The following is an 18,998-nucleotide window of genomic DNA, read 5'->3' on the forward strand; positions in this document are numbered from 1 at the left end:
CTGTGGTTCGGTGGAGCCCCAGAGCCTTAGAAATGGCTTTGTAACCCTTTCCAGACTGATAGGCATCAACAACTTTTTTCCGGAGGTCTTCAGGAATTTCTTTTGTTAGTGGCATGATGTGCCTCTAGAACCTGTGTGCTGACAACTTCACTCTGATGGTAAGGGCCAAAGTTAGTCAGATTTATATTGGACAGGGCTGACCCAAATCAGGCCTGGTTGTTAACCAAAGTACTCAAACAGCTGACCCTAATTATCCCTTTAATTGGGTTGAGATAACTAGGGGGGGCAATAACTTTTTCACACCTGAAGATTGCATGTTTGATTACCTTGCACACCAAACAAATGAAAGAAGCACCAAACTTTGGTGTCATTTTTTCTCTCAGACTGCCTCTATATACTACTACAACCCACAAAAAAATCTGACCAAATACAATGTGAAAAACGTGCAAAAATGCAGAAAATCAGACAGGGGGCAAATACTTTTTCACGGCACTGTATATATCTGTGACAGAAATATAATGAATCATGGTTGTAAATCTCCCTCCCGGCCTGTGAGGGCACTAAGCAGCGAAAGTAGAGTTCTTTGGACGGGATGGCCTGACAGTTCTTTCCCAGGGCCGGGAAATCGGTCAGTCTGGAAGAAGGCGAGACTCAGTTGCAGGAACATATTGACTCGGAAGGGAAACGACGTAGCAGCTGCAGATTGTAGAGACAGCTGCACTCGTTTACCAAGGGGTCATGCATGATAGCATAAAAGGGGACGGAGAATATATATCATGTATTTGTGCTGTGTGGACTTTAATCATAATCTCCTTCGCTTGGTTTTGAGACAGAAACTGGAAGGACCGGGAGAGACCCAGAGAATCATAGAAAGTATTCGTGAGTGTTTTTTTGTTTGTTTGTCGTTAGTAATTGTCTTTGTCTGTGAATCACTAGACGGCTAACACGTATCCGGAGCTGTCACCTTGGGCCAGCACACTCACACCACAGTCACTTAATAAATTGTTATCACCCACCACAAGCACTGCTGCACGCACCCAGACTGGTGACTGTGTACAGTATTATTGTGGGGTGGATAACGTGTGTTTATTATTTGGGCTGCAACCCATTATTATTGTTACCTCCGTGCTTTACACATTGGTGTGTATTGCCAGAGGTTTATTGTTTGGTCACCAGACCGGGATTAAAAATAAAAGACCCCTTTTCCAAAACGGATTACAGTTTCCTGGTTTGAATGATGTAATTCAGCATAAAAGCAGCTAACTAGCATCTGTATTACTTTTCTTTGTTCAGAGTTATTGTAAAATTTGAAGGTCATTGCAAGGCCAGCAACACACTTTGGAGACAACGCCTTAAAGAACAAAGCGGATTGTGAACCTACAAAATGAAATAAATCCTGTTGCTTTACAATAAAACACAGTATCCTTGACAACAAACCAGGTCTGACCATTTGTAAACAATTAAGCAGTACACACTTTTCTGCGACTTTGGAGTCAAGGCTGCTGTTGCCAGCTCCAAGATAAACAGCTGCGTCTCTCTCAAAGGAAAGGGTGGATCACAGTGAACAAAAACAAAACTGTTGGGTCACCAGCCACACTGTGATGAAACAGAGGCACGGTGCATTCATTTTCCTAATGTATTCTTGCAAAAACTGAAACGTAACTGTGAATGAGCACCACCTACCACTTCATACCAAACATAATTGTCCAGATTTCTAGTAGTGGTTAAGAATAAATTGCACTTGTATTACAAACCCCAAGTCTTACACTGAGTTTACTGCTTGGCACTGAACCTGTTTTGAGTAACTTCTTTTTTCTCAACAGTGGTGTTTTTGTTTTTATCCTACAGGGCCGTTTTGAGGTTGTTGATGGAGACTTACTCCGCCTGTCTATTCAAAGAAGGGACCTCTCTAGAACTGGAGCAGTATCCTGTACTATAGCATGAGTGCACTGACCCTGTGTGAATCGGAATAGCTTCAAGTGATGTGAGATGTTACTCCAGTGGCCCCACTTACTAATTAAGAGCTCTCTTTGAGAAACAGCCTCCAGTCGTGCCAAATGGTGCTGAACAGTGCAGCAGTTTCATGAGAAAAGCCCACTGTGGACTGTGCTAAATCCTGCAAAAGTCATTCCACTCATGGCTTGACTGCCACCACACATCACTTCTCCTCGCAACAGGGGCATATTGAGTGGGCCTTCACGGCTGTGCCCTTCACTTTACTAAAACAACTCACTACCCATTTCTTAATGGTCTTAACCTGTATTTAAAAAGCAAGTAATGCTACTGTCTGGCCAACAGCCTTCATGCCTGTTACCTTAAATTAAGTCAACTTTTTGTTTCCTAACAAAATTAAATATCAGCATTTGTAATAAATGGAGATTAAGAGGCTGCAGTATTTAGTTCTAGAATTAACTGTAATTCACTCTACGTAACATTTTATTTTGTCTTGTGCTGGACACACAACAACACACAACAGCCAACATGTTTACATCACCTAGAATTTTAGGACTGAGACATAATTAAAAATAGAAAGCTATATGAACATAATTTAATTAAAGAAACTACAAAATGATATTATAAAAGTCTACCGGAAGCCATAAGATTTCAAAATTTTGGGCTCCCGAGTGGTGCATCCCATAAAGGCGCTCCGCATGGAGTGCAGGATGCGCTGTATAGCCTGGACGTCGCCAGTTCGAGTCCAGGCTATTCCACAGCCGACCGTGGACGGGAGCTCCCAGGGGGGCGGCGCACAATTGGCAGAACGTCGCCTGGGGGGAAGGGGGGTTAGGTTGGCCAGGGTGTCCTCGGCTCACCGCGCACCAGCAACCCCGGTAGTCTGGCCGGACACCTGCGGGCTTGCCTGTAAGCTGCCCGAGAACTGCGTTGTCCTCCGACACTGTAGCTCTTGGGTGGCTGCATGGTGAGTCCGCAGTATGAAAAAAAGCGGTCGGCTGACGGCACACGCTTCGGAGGACAGTGTGTGTTCGTCTTCGCCCTCCCGAGTCAGCGCAGGGGCGGTAGTGGTGAGCTGAGCGTAAAAAAAAAATAATTGGCCATTCTAAATTGGGAGAAAATAATAAAAAAAAATAATTGGCAACACCTAAATTTAAAAAAAAAGGGAAAAAAAAGATTTCAAAATGTCATTTTTTTTATCTGTCAGTTTTTGTCAAGTATATGGAAAACTACAAAGCGTTATTCAGCAGGTTTAATTCGACTTTATGAAGGAAAATGTGTTAATTCTATAGGATGATGCAAAACCTTTAGCCATACCTGTACAAGTAGCTATTCATTTCTGGGGAAAATTAATTGTAATTGTAATTTTTGTTGCAAACAGTTATAAGAACAGTTTTAAAGACATGTAGGGGATACTTTGAAACCCCACTCTAAAAGACATAATTCATTTAGGCAGCATTTCTGCAGGGAACACATAACAGCAGCTACATTTAACTTTCTTTCATTATAAACTTTATCATGAAAAAAAGCTGTCTAGGACACGCATTGTGCACTCTAAAATGCTGTCTGATAGGGGCTACATAACTACACAGGTGTAGCAAGGAGAATCTTAAAGGGATTATTTTTTTAAAAAGTCTGGCATCAGTTTAAAACAACAATAAAAACAAATCATATTAAATCACTATGTTGAAAATCTTAAGCATTGCGGTGAAAAGTGTTCCCCTTTACTACTATTGAGGATTTTTATCATATTAGCTTGGATCTAAACGTATGCAGACCATAACTGAACTGTAACCGATCACCACTTAAACAACCCCACTACAAATCACTTTATGCTCTACCTCAACAGCAGCACACTAGAATTTAAAAAGGACAAAGCGCGCATGTAGCCCCAGAAACCATACTTAGGGACAGGGACTACTGTATGTTCCTTTCATGTTGGACTGAATTTAAACCACATCTAACGCTAGAAAACTATTTATATTTTCTGCCCGACAGAACCATGACATTCAAACAGGGCTGATACTGTGCAGGTTAAAAAATGCTTCCTAATTGCAGTGTATTTTACTCATGTTAAAAATTAATGACGCTATCAACCAAACTCAAACATTCACTTCCACTGCTTACAAACCTACATAACCTTGACGCATCAAGCCGCAAAACATCTGAGTTGGAGAGCAAAGAAAGAGGTTTTTTATCTTAAATATAGTCCTGGCAGTGAAAATCTGTGCTTAAAGAGTAAGTAGCTTAAAACTTCATTCTAATTGTTTTTTTATTTTATTTTTTTTTTTTTTTTTTTAGACTGCTGCCTTTTGAAAGTTCATTTCATTTCCACATCGTCTCCAATCATTTTACATATGGCCTGCACTAAATTTGTATAGCTAAATGTAAACAAAGCCTCCAGGCTTTTCTTATGAGGAAGAGCATTCCAGAACCTTCTCTATTACAGCACTAACATTTCAGGTGGGCACGTCTATTGTGAGCACCTCACAGGCAGCTGGCAGTTTCATTGAAGTTGTTAAAGGGAAAGACTTGGGGAATAACTGTAAGTATGTAGAAACTGCACTGCAAAATAAAGTAATAGTCACTAAAGAGCTCCAAGAACCATATGCATGTGGTAATAATATATTATGCTTCTGATGTTGTCCCATTAAAATATTTGAGACACCCATCCGCACCCTTTAAAACAGGTGACATTAACACACCCTCTTTTCACTAAAATGCACACCCAAAGGATTATTTGAAAAAAAAAAAATCTTAAAAAGCTTTAGAAAAATGTCTGTAATTTTCCTTAGACTTTGCTGTAGGGTTTAGAGAATTAAGATAGTCCAAAAGGGATCTCAAAAACAGTATTTTGTCATGCTCACAATGTAAAGTGTGACAGACAGAAAGACATACATACGGGTTAAATAGCTGAAATGTATAATTTACATTTTATTACACAACAATCGGACTGGACAGGTAAGCCATCCCCTTGTACTCATGACTAAATAATGACACCTTGTAAAACAACTGGTTACTGATGAAATGCTTCACATGGATTCTCAAGCCCCCCCCAAAAAACACTTAACAGCATTACCTTGCAGTGGACTACAACTACAGACAAACAGAATATAAATTTAAAAAGTCCGAGTATAATAGTGCTGTGGCATGCGCCTAGGTAATGAATGAAAGCCTTTCTAATGTTATTCTGACTCAGGTGTTCCATGTAAAACTAAACAGAAGTCAAGCTAGGCCTATATAATGTACACTGTAGAACACGTATTCTATCTGTGTGACACTTTCAATTTAGACTCATTGTTCTTTTACTTCCCAATTATTATATTAGATTATAATATTATCAACGTTTCAATGGTTTAGGGATTATAATATTATCAGCGTATCAATGGGGGGGGCACGACTATGACTAAAGATGCAATTCTGTAAAAATATTATTATTATTTTTATTTTTTTTTAAAGGAAAGAAATTCTTTAATAAATACATAAATGACAGCTAATTAGTCCAAGTTATTACCTCACAAATTAGCCGTTGATAATCACTTTAGGGCTTACAGAACCAGAGGAATTACATTCAAAGTGATGATGGTCAGTGAGGCGAAAAGCACTAATATTTAATTGTTTTTCCCGGATTTAATGTAAATCGTGTATTTTTTCCTAGATTTAACCAAACACAAGTTCTGATTTAGCGTAATACCAAACACAGTCTTAAAAGTTGTGTACATTTTTTTGGCATTGTAGTATGCAGAGGAGGCGGAGAAGCGGAGACATTGGCTCTCGGAGTGTAATCTGCAGCACACAATGCCAAATCAAATGATTCAATGGGCAGGGGCTTATTTAGCTTCAGATTTAGCTGACAAAATAAATATTTTGTGAAAACCCTGATTTATTTTTTCAGATTTAACTGCTGAACGATAATGTTTTTAAGATTTATCTGTTAGGTAAACGTTGAATCGCCAAGTGTAAAAAAAAAAGATTTAAGTAGCATATATTTTTGTTCATGGATTTAAAGACATGCTCAAATTTGTTGGTACCCCTCCACAAAAAACGAAGAATGCACAATTTTCTCTGAAATAACTTGAAACTGACAAAAGTAATTGGCATCCACCATTGTTTATTCCATATTTAATAGAAATCAGACTTTGCTTTTGATTTTTTATTCAACATAATATTGTAAATAATAAAACAAATGAAAATGGCATGGACAAAAATGATGGGACCGCTAACCTAATATTTTGTTGCACAACCTTTAGAGGCAATCACTGCAATCAAACGTTTTCTGTAGCTCTCAATGAGACTTCTGCACCTGTTAACAGGTAGTTTGGCCCACTCTTCCTGAGCAAACTGCTCCAGCTGTCTCAGGTTTGATGGGTGCCTTCTCCAGACTGCAAGTTTCAGCTCTTTCCATAGATGTTCAATAGGATTCAGATCAGGACTCATAGAAGGCCACTTCAGAATAGTCCAATGTTTTGTTCTTATCCATTCTTGGGTGTTTTTAGCTGTGTGTTTTGGGTCATTATCCTGTTGGAGGACCCATGACCTGCGACTGAGACAGAGCTTTCTGACACTGGGCAATACGTTTCGCTCCAGAATGCCTTGATAGTCTTGAGATTTCATTGTGCCCTGCACAGATTCAAGGCACCCTGTGCCAGGCGCAGCAATGCAGCCCCAAAACATAACCAAGCCTCCTCCATGTTTCACTGTAGGTATGGTGTTCTTTTCTTTGAAAGCTTTTTTCGTCTGTGAACATAGAGCTGATGTGACTTGCCAAAAAGCTCCAGTTTTGACTCATCTGTCCAAAGGACATTCTCCCAGAAGGATTGTGGCTTGTCAATATGCATTTTAGCAAATTCCAGTCTGGCTTTTTTATGTTTTTCTTTCAAAAGTGGAGTCCTCCTGGGTCTTCTTCCAAGGAGCCCACTTTCGCTCAAAAAGCGACGGATGATGCGATCAGAAACTGACGTACCTTCACCTTGGAGTTCAGCTTGTATCTCTTTGGCAGTTATCCTTGGTTCTTTTTCTATTATTATTATTATTATTATTATTATTATTATTATTATTATTATTATTATTATTATTATTATTATTATTATTTATTTCTTAGCAGACGCCCTTATCCAGGGCGACTTACAATCGCAAGCAAATACATTCAAGTGTTACAATACAATTCATACAATAAGAGCAAGAAATACAATAATTTTTTCAAGTGTGACAAACCACAATTCAATAATACAGCAGATAATAGTGAAAGTGACATCAGGATATGATTAAATAGTGATAGTTACATCAGGATATGATTAAGTACAAAATACTACAGGTTAAACACTTGGCAGATTACAATATTCTGAAGTACAGGATTAAATGCAGTAAAATAGGGGGCAGATAAGAGCAAAATAAAGCATATTTAAATGAAGGGTGATAGTGTCCCAGGATACAACAGAGGAGTTCTACAGGTGCTGTTTGAAGAGGTGAGTCTTAAGGAGGCGCCGGAATGTGGTCAGGGACTGGGCAGTCCTGACATCTGTAGGAAGGTCGTTCCACCACAGCGGAGCAAGGGTGGAGAAGGAGCGGGCTCGGGAGGCAGGGGAGCGTAGCGGAGGTAGAACCAGTCTTCTAGTGCAGGTGGAGCGGAGAGGTCGAGTGGGGGTGTAGGGAGACCATTCGCACTATCCTTCTGTTCAATCTGGGGTCGATTTTCCTCTTGCGGCCGCACCCAGGGAGGTTGGCTACAGTTCCATGGGCCTTAAACGTCTTAATAATATTTGCAACTGTTGTCACAGGAAGATCAAGCTGCTTGGAGATGGTCTTGTAGCCTTTACCTTTACCATACTTGTCTATTATTTTCTTTCTGATCTCCTCAGACAACTCTCTCCTTTGCTTTCTCTGGTCCATGTTCAGTGTGGTGCACACAATGATACCAAACAGCACAGTGACTACTTTTCTCCATTTAAATAGGCTGAATGACTGATTACAAGATTGGAGACATGTGTGATACTAACTAAAGAAACTAATTAGTTTGAAATATCGCTATAATCCAATTATTTATTATCTTTTCTAAGGGGTACCAACAAATGTGTCCAGGCCATTTTAGAAAATCTTTGTAGAATAATCAATAATTCATCTCTTTTCACAGCTCCTTTGCTTTATTCTATGACATACCAAAGGCATGCAAGTATACATGATAAAATAGCTTTTAATTTCATCACTTTTCAGGAGGAATGAAGCATTATTTTAATGAGCTGTAAGGGTACCAACAAATTTGAGCACGTCTGTATTTATTAGAAATGTTCGCTAAATGTTAACTCGCCAAGAAAATATTTATAGATGTTGAATTTACGATACACGTTTTCAACGTTTATAAACTATATCTGAAAGTACAATTTTCAAAATTTATAAAGAATGTGTTTGTTAACATTTATGTATTTAGCTAAACCTGGACTTTTTGTGATTAAATCTAGGAAAAGATATGTGATTTACATTAAATCTGGAAAACAAACATTGAATGAGTAGGGGGTCCCCGAATGGCTCACCTGGTAAAAGCAATGTCATGCGGCGTGCAGGGTGAACCATACAACCAGAGATGGTAAGCTCGAATTCTGGTTGTGCAAGGCAGCCATTCTTCACTGGGGGCTACGGGGGAAGCCACATTGGCTTTGGGGTTGGGGAGGTGGGATCCGGCTTAGACTATTTCTCACCGCTCTGCGGCGACCCCTGCAGGCCAGCTTGGGGGCAGAGATTTGCTGGGCTGGTCCTTGTCCTCCAGAGGCCGGTAGCCTGCAGCTCTAAGGTTCCTGGGTGTAAAAAAACGCCGACTGGCTCATGGGATTGGAGGACACTCACTGAGTCTCGGGTCCCTCAGCTGTCTGGGGAATTGCCGCGGTGAAGGAGAAAAATAATAATTGGGCATTCCAAATTGGGAGAAAAATAAAAAAAAATAATAATTGGAGATTCTAAAATAAAAATAAAAATAATAAAAAAAAAAACATTGATTTAGTGGACTGAGTTCCACCATGCAGTAATATTCCATCATGAACATAATTCACAAGAAGTTTACAAACATTTCAGCTAGTGCCTTTATCAGTATAAAACGTCTCATTCCAAAAAAATGGGTCCTGTCCTTATTATATGTTGCATTATCGATGCATAGAAAGTAATACATGTTTCAGATTTGTTTGTATAAAACAACTCATATAGTTGATATTATAAGCATTTTACATACAGTATGCAACATTAGAAATATATCATTTATATATATATATATATATATATATATATATATATATATATATGTATATATATAGACAGAATACAGTTTCTACAGAAAACTGCCCATCCCAAATGACAGCTGGGATTTCAAGGACATCTGTACTTGGCTGCTATTTCTCACGGCAGGTTTCATAGGACAAATATGCTAGCAGAAGCATTGAAGCACACTATGGCGAACCAAATTATCATGTAGAGATGTCTCAAAATAAATGTATAGATATCTATAAACATTAAGATATCTAAATCATTTCTAGATATTTCAACATATTTGAAGATCTCTAGATAATTTTAAGATACCTAAAAATGATTTACAGATACCTTTGAATGGAGCTTTAAATTAGATATCCAAAATGCATTTTCAGATATCTTTAAATAATTTTCGGATATCTCAAAATGTTATTGAGATATCATTAAATCATTTTCAAAATATCTCTAAATCATTTAGAGATATCTTGAAATGACTTCCTGTTCATTTCGAGATTTCTCTAAATGATTTAGAGACATCTCTAAATGAATAGGAAGTTATTTAGAGATCTCAACAACGCTTTTTTTTTACCACATTGTAGTACTTTGCGACTTAGAAATTGAATCAACAATGTTGAATCTCCTTTCAAATAAAACCGCTGCCATACGTTTTCTTTGTGTTGGGCGAGGTTAACTCTATAAACATACAGCCAGGTGCTGACAGTGAGTGAGCGTTGAGCGCGCACACGTGGTTAATTTACATATTTAAATTGCAGGGCGGTCTGTGAGCTAAAAAAAAAAAAAAAAAAAAACACCTCAAAGATTGTCATTGTATGCTGTTGCTTCTTTTAAAAATGTGTAGTATTTCTAGGTAAGATTACTTTCTGAAGTTTAAATGTTCAGTGTCAGTAGTTTAATCATTTCAGTGTTTTATCTATGTTTATGTTTTTTTTAACAGTATTATTGAGTTGAGCAGGCAGCTACGCTGCCCTGCTTTGACAGTGAAATCACCCACTTGTTCAGCGCTGGACCTAGAGCAACACGACTGTTATCTTTACTTGCAATGCTTGTATGTGTTTCTTCATTATTAATTAAATCATTGAAGAGCTCCTTTGTCGTGTGAGTTTATTACAAAAATGGAATTGTAGGATTAAAAAAACAAATAAATTCAGAAATTCCAGGATTGGTAAAAGTGTCCATCAACAAACTTTAATTGTCTTACAGCTGATTAACACGAACAGACTACTGCACTAAACGCATGTAAGCATTTTGCTAAAAGTCATTTTTGACTGCCTGATATAAATATCCCCTTTCTACTTTCAACAAATTAGCTTTTGGAAATATTCACTTCAAAAACAAGTGGCTAGATTCGATATTGCACAAAACACACATAGCATTTTACAATGTCCCTGCTCACTGATAAAAAAAAAAAAACAATTCAATTAAAAAAAGCCTATATTTGTAACTTTTGAAAACGTTTTTATGCAAACTGCCCCCACCTGTTTTCTGTCTACACTTCTGCATTCATCGGAAGAAATGCATGACTTTTGTTGAGAACTGCTTTCCAGTTTTGTTTTAAATTGGAGCCTTAGTTTTTTTCAGAAGCATAACCTGTTTTTGGACTCATGTTTTGGCATACTTATTGGAGTCTGGATTTTTAAATAATTTTACATAGCATTTTTAGTTGGTGCATTTGCACCACCATTAACTAGTTGTATTTTATTTTGTTAGTTTTTAACAGTAGTTTTTCATTTAATGAACTTAGCTGAATTCTAGCCTCTCCTTTTGCGATTAGCCTACTTGGCACTTGACATTTTTTCTCACCTAAACAAGCTCAATTTAGTCTTTCAGGGATTAAGCACCACTATTTTCAATACACAAAACAAAATGATTAAGAAACTACAATTCTGGGCTTACTGCTTAAAGGAAATAGGATTGACTGCTTTCCAAAACTGCAAGAATTTGTTGAAACAAATGATAACATCCAGTTAGATGAGAGTGTCAAAGCTGACATCATGGAGCAACTTAGCCAGCAACTTCGAAAATACTTTCCCATGGACAATGCAAACACCTGGATACGCAATCCATTTGAGGTGTCTGAATCTCTCCCAATGCCTCATCTGTCAGTGCGTGAGCAGGAGAACCTTTTCGATAGCTTAACTTAAGAGTTTGCATGCAAACCTTTCTGGGAGCAAAGGATGGAGGAGCACCCAGATCTGACAAAATGAGCTGTCAAGTTTATGATGCTCTTCTCCACAACATATCTTTACGAGATTGGATTCTCTGCTCTTATGGCAATCAAGACCAATTACCATCAGAGATTCAACGGCGAAACGACTTGCGACTGAAGCTCTCTCCAATTTACTATGCCATTACTGAAATGTGTGATAAAAAGTAGGCACATCAATCACATTGATAGGTAAGCATTTTTTGATTATTTTCAATTAACATCAATAAGTACTTAATCTAGTAATTAGAAAAGACCTTTTTTTTCCTGTTTTCATAGGTATATTATGACCCTATCTCAGATGGGGGTATGCAGTGGACTACATTATTTGGAAAGGGGTACAGGACCCACAAAAAAGTTTGAAAACCACTGCTCTAAATGAAATATCTCTAAATGACAGTTTGGCACACCGTGCTAGCAACACATTACTTAAAGATATCTGTAAATCAATTTGAGATATCTTTATTTCATTTTTTGGTATCTCTAAATATTTCAAGATATCTTAAAATGCAATTTGAGATATCTCTAATTCCAGTTCCTATGGCTGGACATTCTAAATTACAAACCAAGTCTGTTGTACAGTCAATTCTTTATTTAATCTAAATAGGAGAAATCAACAGGGTCTATTCAACAGATCCCCTTTTATTATATGTAGCCACCATCTCCTAATATTTCTGTTTATTGTTCAAAGCTTTTGTGCTAGATGTGAATTGTTAACATTAAAAAAAAAAAAACTCTTAACAGTTTAATGATTCGGGTTTTCAGACTTCTTAATGAAATCAGAGCTTGTAAAAACCTGGGGGTTGCACATACGGACTCAGACACAGAGAAGCTTACTAGCAGCCATCTTTATTTCTTGGATGAAACAACACCCACACCCACTGTGCATGGCAGGAATGGCACAGTAGGACTATAATGCTGGCATGAACACAACAGCTATGGCTACCTGAACACTTCCTGTGGTATGTATTTCAGGGCTTGAATTTGCAGGAATCACGCTTTTTCCAAGTTGCTCCCACATATCTTTCAGTGTGGGAAAATACTGCAGAGATATTTTAAGACACCAAGCTACTGTATTTTAGCCTGAAGTTAAGCCTCTCATCATGAGATAGAGTTCACAGTTTCATTATGAGTCTATTGCTCCGTCATTGAAGCAGCTAGACTGAAAGGGGCGGTATCGTTGGAAAGCTTAGAAGCTCAGCTTCCCCCCCCCCCCCCCCTCATTTCATATTGAGGTTCAATGGTGCATTGTTGTTTTTTTTTAGCCATCTATGATTACAATATATATACAGCAGTGACCAAACATTATTTTTTTTACATATATTCTCAATTCTACCACGTATAGTATGCCTGATCCTGCAGCTTTTCATTTGATATGCTACATGCATGCAGTACAAACTATCGAGTAGTTAAATGTGCATAAATGAAAACAGTGAAAAACGCAGAAATAGGGCTGGGTGTAGAGTTAAAAAAAAGAAATGGAGCGCTGGTTAAAAAGAAAAGCACCTTTTTCTTCTGCTGCAGCTAAAACTTCACGTTAGGCAATGACAAAAGCAATGGAGAGTGCTCTGTCTCACAGTGATGAACAACTGTTAGGCCTCCTGAAAGCAGCTTATTTTAAAGCAATACCAGTGTGAATGATGATTCAGTAATTATATATATGCAAAAGTGCCTTTTTTTTGCCATTGACCCTAAAATTGTGGAACTCCCCCCACTGGCTGCAGCATAGGGGGTAATCACCCCAGCACACAAAAATGAAATTCAAGATGTGTGTACACGCACGCACGCACGCACGCACACACACACACACACACAGAAAAGGGCTTGTAACCAGGAGGTCCTCAGTTCAAATCCCGGCTCACTCACTGTGAGACCTTGTGATCCGTCTTTCGGGTGAGACGTTGTTGTAAGTGACTCTGCAGCTGATGCATAGTTCACACACCCTAGTCTCTGCAAGTTGCCTTGGATAAAGGCATTTGCTAAATATGCAATATATAGTGCCTTGCAAAAGTATTCAGACCCCTGACCAATTCGCTTATATTACTGAATTACAAATGGTACATTGAAATTTCCTTCTGTTTGATATTTTATTTTAAAACACTGAAACTCAAAATCAATTACTGTAAGGTGACATTGGTTTTATGTTGGGAAATATTTTTAAGAAAAATAAAAAACTGAAATATCTTTATTCAACAGTATTCAACCCCCACACATTAAAATTTCGTAGAGCCACCTTTCGCTGCAATAACAGCTTTAAGTCTTTTGGGGTAAGTATGTACCAGCTTTGCACACAGTGTCGGAGTGATTTTGGCCCATTCTTCTTGGCAGATTTGCTCCAGGTTGTTCAGGTTGGTTGGACGACGCTTGTGGACCACAATTTTCAAATAGTGCCACAGATTCTCAATGGGATTGAGATCAGGACTTTGACTGGGCCACTGTAGGACATTCACCTTTTTGTTCTTGAGCCACTCCAATGTTGCTTTGGCCTTGTGCTTGGGATCATTGTCCTGCTGAAAGGTGAATTTCCTCCCAAGGTTCTCTTGCAGTATTTCCCTGTATTTTGCTCCATCCATTCTTCCTTCAGTTTTAACAAGATGCCCAGTTCCTGCTGATGAGAAGCATCCCCACAGCATGATGCCTGCCACCACCATACTTCACTGTAGGGATGGTGTGTCTTGAGGCATGGGTAGTGTTAGGTTTGCGGAAAGGAAAGGAAATTTCAATGTACCATTTGTAATTCAGTAATATGAGAGAATTGGTCAGGGGTCTGAATACTTTTGCAAGGCACTGTATAATTACAGAGTATATTACAGCCATAATTGTACTATTATTAAAATATGAATACACAGATTGAGGAATAAGGGCAAACACTATAGTCCCACTTGAATAATTGAAATTGTGTCATTTGTAAACTAACTATCTTGACTGAGTCTCATTTCAGCACCCTGCTTATGTTGCTAGGGCACCTGGTCAGAGCCTCTGCCTCTTCCTGTCGGGACCTGAAAATTGACTTTTGTTAAATATGACCATCGCCTGCTAAATCTGAACTTTTCGCCATGGGACTTGACTCATGATAAATAATGTGGTAAAACTACAGCAGCAAAGGTTATTTCACAAATAGATTCATACTTTAAGGATAATACTGACCATTTAAATTCAGGAAAAAAAAGAAGAGGAGATTGTTTGGAGATGGCGGTGGCATGCTTGGGTCAGGTTTGTCAACATGGAATGGTTAAGATACAAGTCAAACTAAACAGAACCAGCACTTTACAACAGAAATAAATACTTGGTAATAGTGAGAGCTACTTGCAGGCAATGATTGATGCCTTAGCTGAAGAGAAATGGCAAACATTAGATGATGTAAACCTGCTAGCAACTAAAATGTTTAATGTAACCCCTAAAGTAAATAATGAAACAAACTCGGTCTTGGGGATCCCCTGTGTCTGATGTTTTTCATTCCAACCAAGCTCTTAATTACTTAACTGTGTGGCTGTGTGGTCCAGTGGTTAAAGACAAGGGCTTGTAACCAGGAGGTCCCCGGTTCAAATCCCACTGACTCATTGTGTGACCCTGAGCAAGTCACTTAATCTCCTTGTGCTCCGTCTTTCGGGTGAGATGTAATTGTAAGTGACTCTGCAGCTGATGCATAGTTCACATACCCTAGTCTCTGTAAGTCGCCTTGGATAAAGGCGTCTGCTAAATAAACAAATAATAATAATAACTTAACTAGACCCTTAATTGAACTAATAATTTGCTTAGACATTTTTACTTGTTTTCAGCTCTTAAACAGTTGCAGTTCAAGTTACTTATCAAATGTTATTGCTAACTTGAAATATTCAACTTTTTAAGAGCTGAAAACAAGTAAAAAAGGTCTAATTAAGCAAATGATCAGTTCAATTAAGGGTCTAGTTAAGTAATTGAGAGCTTGGTTGGAATGAAAACCAGCAGACACAGTGGGTCCCCAGGACCTAGTTTGAGAAGCCCTGCGTTAGAGCAACAACTAAAACTAAAAGCATGAATTGACTGGTGAATGCATGATTTAATAACGGAATTAAAACTTATGAAATATGAAGGAGGGCAAAGCTGTCATTTTACTCATTGGTATAAAACCGAAGAGTAAATTGAGCACACCCTGGCATTATACCACGTAACTGGCTATCCCCACACCCCCCACGCCCTATGTCTGTACCAGGGATTAATGTAGTATTTTACTGACTCGCCCACTGAATCAGACATAATGGCACTACCAAGATCAAATAAAATAAAAACTAAAACAGGGGCCAGGAACGCAAACAGAATATTACTTATTTTTGAACGGCGCTAGCACAACCGAATAAACGACTCTGCTGTTAACTTGCTGAGCACGTTGCTGCAGTTTTGTACTTTAATAGAATAGCAAAATCGGGACGGTCTAACAAATCTACATTTCCAACCAGGACAAAAAAAAATGTAGGCTTAAAAATTGGTCAATACCAGTTTTCTGGGACCCTATGCAGGTGTGTTTACATAGCAACAAGTGTGAGGGCAAAGGCAAGTTTTCAGAACGAAATAAAAACCATTTGCATGGTATAAAACAAGCAATGAACAACTCTGTTAAACTTAGGAGCAGATGAATTGTCCTGTGAAATTCCTCCCTATATGTATGTGCCTTTGCTCATGTACTTACGAGTTGCAGTACGGTGTCTTGTCATATCCTTTGTAATTGTTCATGTTTAGAGTCATTTTGCAGACCTCGCAGTGAAAACATCCTTTATGCCAGTACTGTAAAACAGACGAGAAATGAAATGTTTAAAAAGAAGATTCACCCGTTTAAAAGTTATTACAATTTGAACAATCTACCTTTGACAAAAAAGAAAAAGAAAAAGAACGTTTTGGGATAAAGAGCAACATATTATGTATTACTATTTAATTCAATAGTTCATATTGTTATCTTTAAATGAATGCTAGAGGGCCACTTGGAAGCATTAATAATGCAAATTTCATTACATAACGTTTATCATTAGCATTTCAATAGTGCACTCCAAATCTGAATGCAATAGCTGAAGAACAGCATATTGTTTTAGGTAATACATAAACTAAGTATATGTGCTTGGTACAACTTAGATAACTGTAGGCTGTAAGAGAGGCATGACAAACATTTTTGTTTTTATGCAGACATGAATACAATGGATTGATGAACGGAGCTGTGCACTGCGTCACGGTTTTTATTTATCAAACAGGTACCTGTACCTTGATTTGCGCGCTCCCAATGTACTGTTCACTTGTGATAACATCACCTATACTTTTCTCATTAAAAGCACAGCATAGTGGCACTCATTATGTTTAATAATGTATATGGAACGCTAAACGATATGCCGCTACTCATTCAGCACCCGTAGGCTGCTAGAAAACCAAAAGCTTGTTTAGAATTTAAAATCTTTTAACTGTGACAAGTGACATGCTACCTTTTGTGATTGCTGTGACACTCAAATACGTTCTAATAAAAAAATCAATGTTTAACACAAAGTGGTCAATGACATTACAATACGAGTATGGTATTGAAAAAAATAAAATAGATAAATACAAAAGTATATATTTTACCTTATCCAGACAGTTCACTTTTTCAGTCGGGTAGACAATCTTCCCACAGCGTGCACACTGAGGGTTCATTTTCTGTTATTTTATCAGAAGAAATTAATACAGTGCTTTTACAGGTCTTTTTTTTCTTTTCTTAAGTACTTCTTCCCTTCACAAGGTAATACTGAATAATTTCTCTTCAGCAGCTGCAGCGGCTGCTGTTGAAGGTCTCAGGATGCCGCAGCACAACCAAGCTACATAACACTCAAGCTTGTATCGTGGAGTGACTCACCTCTCCACCAAACAGCAAAACTGAACTACGCCACAGCAACAAGCCAAACCCCCAGTGTTGCATTGGTCGGACTGCTCGGAGCAACAAAAAAAAAAACAGCACGTTAAGAGAGGCAACTAGGTAAGGGCAAGGTGCCGGAGCTACTTAACTCTTTCAACACTGCAAACAGGTGTCTCGTGAAATAGTGCCCATGAAATACTGTCCGCTGCGCACGCTCAATGGAGGGCGGACGCTATTTCATATCAAAGCAACAAGAAATACTGTTTGTAGTAAAATAGTGTCCGGATGAAAATAGGTACTTGAATCTGTATTCAGCACAGTGAAGATTGTTTTATACATTCTGAACAAAAACTGCATGCACGCAGCATGTAGAAAAAACAAACCCCTTCAAAACCACAGACAAATAAATCAATCTATAATAATACAAATACCAAGTAACAAAACGAAATGTTTTGGGTTTTTTTGACATTGCAGTATTAGGAAGAAATAACTATAGCCTACATTGTTTCATTACTTTTATTATTTGTTAATTATATTATATATTATATATTTAAAACTGTTACCTCTGTACAAGTTTATCCGACAAATGCTGCTTTACTTTATCATTGCATTACTACACTTTTCAGCGAAATGTAAAAGCAAAACTATTTAAATACAACAAGCAGAGGCTGTATACATGCAAAAAAAAAAAACGAATGAGAGCTACTTAGAATCTATGTAACTGGTTTCGTTTGGTACTGTTGCAGTATCATAAAATAACAAGTATTTCAGTAGCATACCTACATCCCCGTCAGGAAGGTACATTTGTTAGTGGCAGCCAGGACTTTCCCACGCAGCGTTTAAGAAACAGTAACGGTATAGAAATAGAGTTAGTGGAACAATTACAAAATGTGTCATAAATGTGTCAAAAATCCAGACCAGTGCCAGATGCCAAGGGGGGGACAGTAAAAATATAAAATAAGTGAAACTTCTCTGCCTTAATAGTGGGCACAGGTGTTTCTTGCAACAAACAAGTGCTTTTGAGAAGACACGCCCATACTATTTGGGGATTTGTTTCCTAATAAATGGAGGACAGTCTGAGTCTTTCTGCTGCACACCACTGCAGAACTACTGACAGACAATTCAGTGCTTCACCTCACTAAAGGTGAAGGATACTCTACTGACAGACAATTCAGTGCTTCACCACACTAAAGATGAAGGATACTGTATAGACAGAGCACTTGAGAATGCAGCTGTTGTGTATTTATTTATTTACAGTCTTTAGAGAGCTTTGCTAGTTTTCATGGTCAGACTGAAAGCCATTGGCAGTACAATAATATGAAAATCCATAATATTTTTGAATACCTAAAGAAACTATTATATATCCTGGATTATACAAATATGAAGCACCAAGGCTGATTTATGATATATAAATGTACAGCAAAGAGTCTGTGATACCTTAGCTCAACTTGTGGGATCACTAAGTGTTGTTTAATTGTCACGGGGGTTGACTTCAAACCAACAAAACAGGGGTTTTGAATCCTTTTTTATATATTGTTATAGCCAGGATTGTTATAAAAAAAATTCAAGGGATCCCTTTGGTGTTTTGCCTGCTTATATCATATTCACATCCCAGATCACCAGTCACCTCAGTGCAATTGAGGATCTGTGGAATGAGCTGGGCGTCACTTTCATTTCAACGTCCTTGGTTCTATTGTAATGGATCTCCTCCTAGCAGCTGATTGGTTAATAATACTGACATCA

The 18,998-nt window shown here is 38.1% G+C and overlaps 1 protein-coding gene across 2 annotated transcripts in view; it reads right to left on the reverse strand.

Annotated features, from left to right (window-relative positions):
• The window catches only part of LOC117399528 (LIM zinc-binding domain-containing Nebulette-like), a 94,030-nt gene extending 76,743 nt beyond the window's left edge, over positions 1-17,287 (reverse strand). The window contains exons 1-2 of one of the 2 annotated variants that reach the window (XM_033998784.3): positions 16,988-17,287; positions 16,074-16,168 (exon numbers count right to left, since the gene is read on the reverse strand). In XM_033998784.3, the coding sequence (XP_033854675.1) occupies positions 16,074-16,168; positions 16,988-17,056 (164 nt within the window). In that variant the 5' untranslated portion in view covers positions 17,057-17,287. The remainder of the gene's footprint in view (positions 1-16,073; positions 16,169-16,987) is intronic. The other variant, XM_033998785.3, reaches the window with a different exon arrangement.
• Positions 17,288-18,998: the final 1,711 nt, after the last annotated feature.

The sequence above is a fragment of the Acipenser ruthenus genome, chromosome 4, assembly GCF_902713425.1.
Source record: "Acipenser ruthenus chromosome 4, fAciRut3.2 maternal haplotype, whole genome shotgun sequence".
In the NCBI taxonomy this organism is placed as follows: domain Eukaryota; kingdom Metazoa; phylum Chordata; class Actinopteri; order Acipenseriformes; family Acipenseridae; genus Acipenser; species Acipenser ruthenus.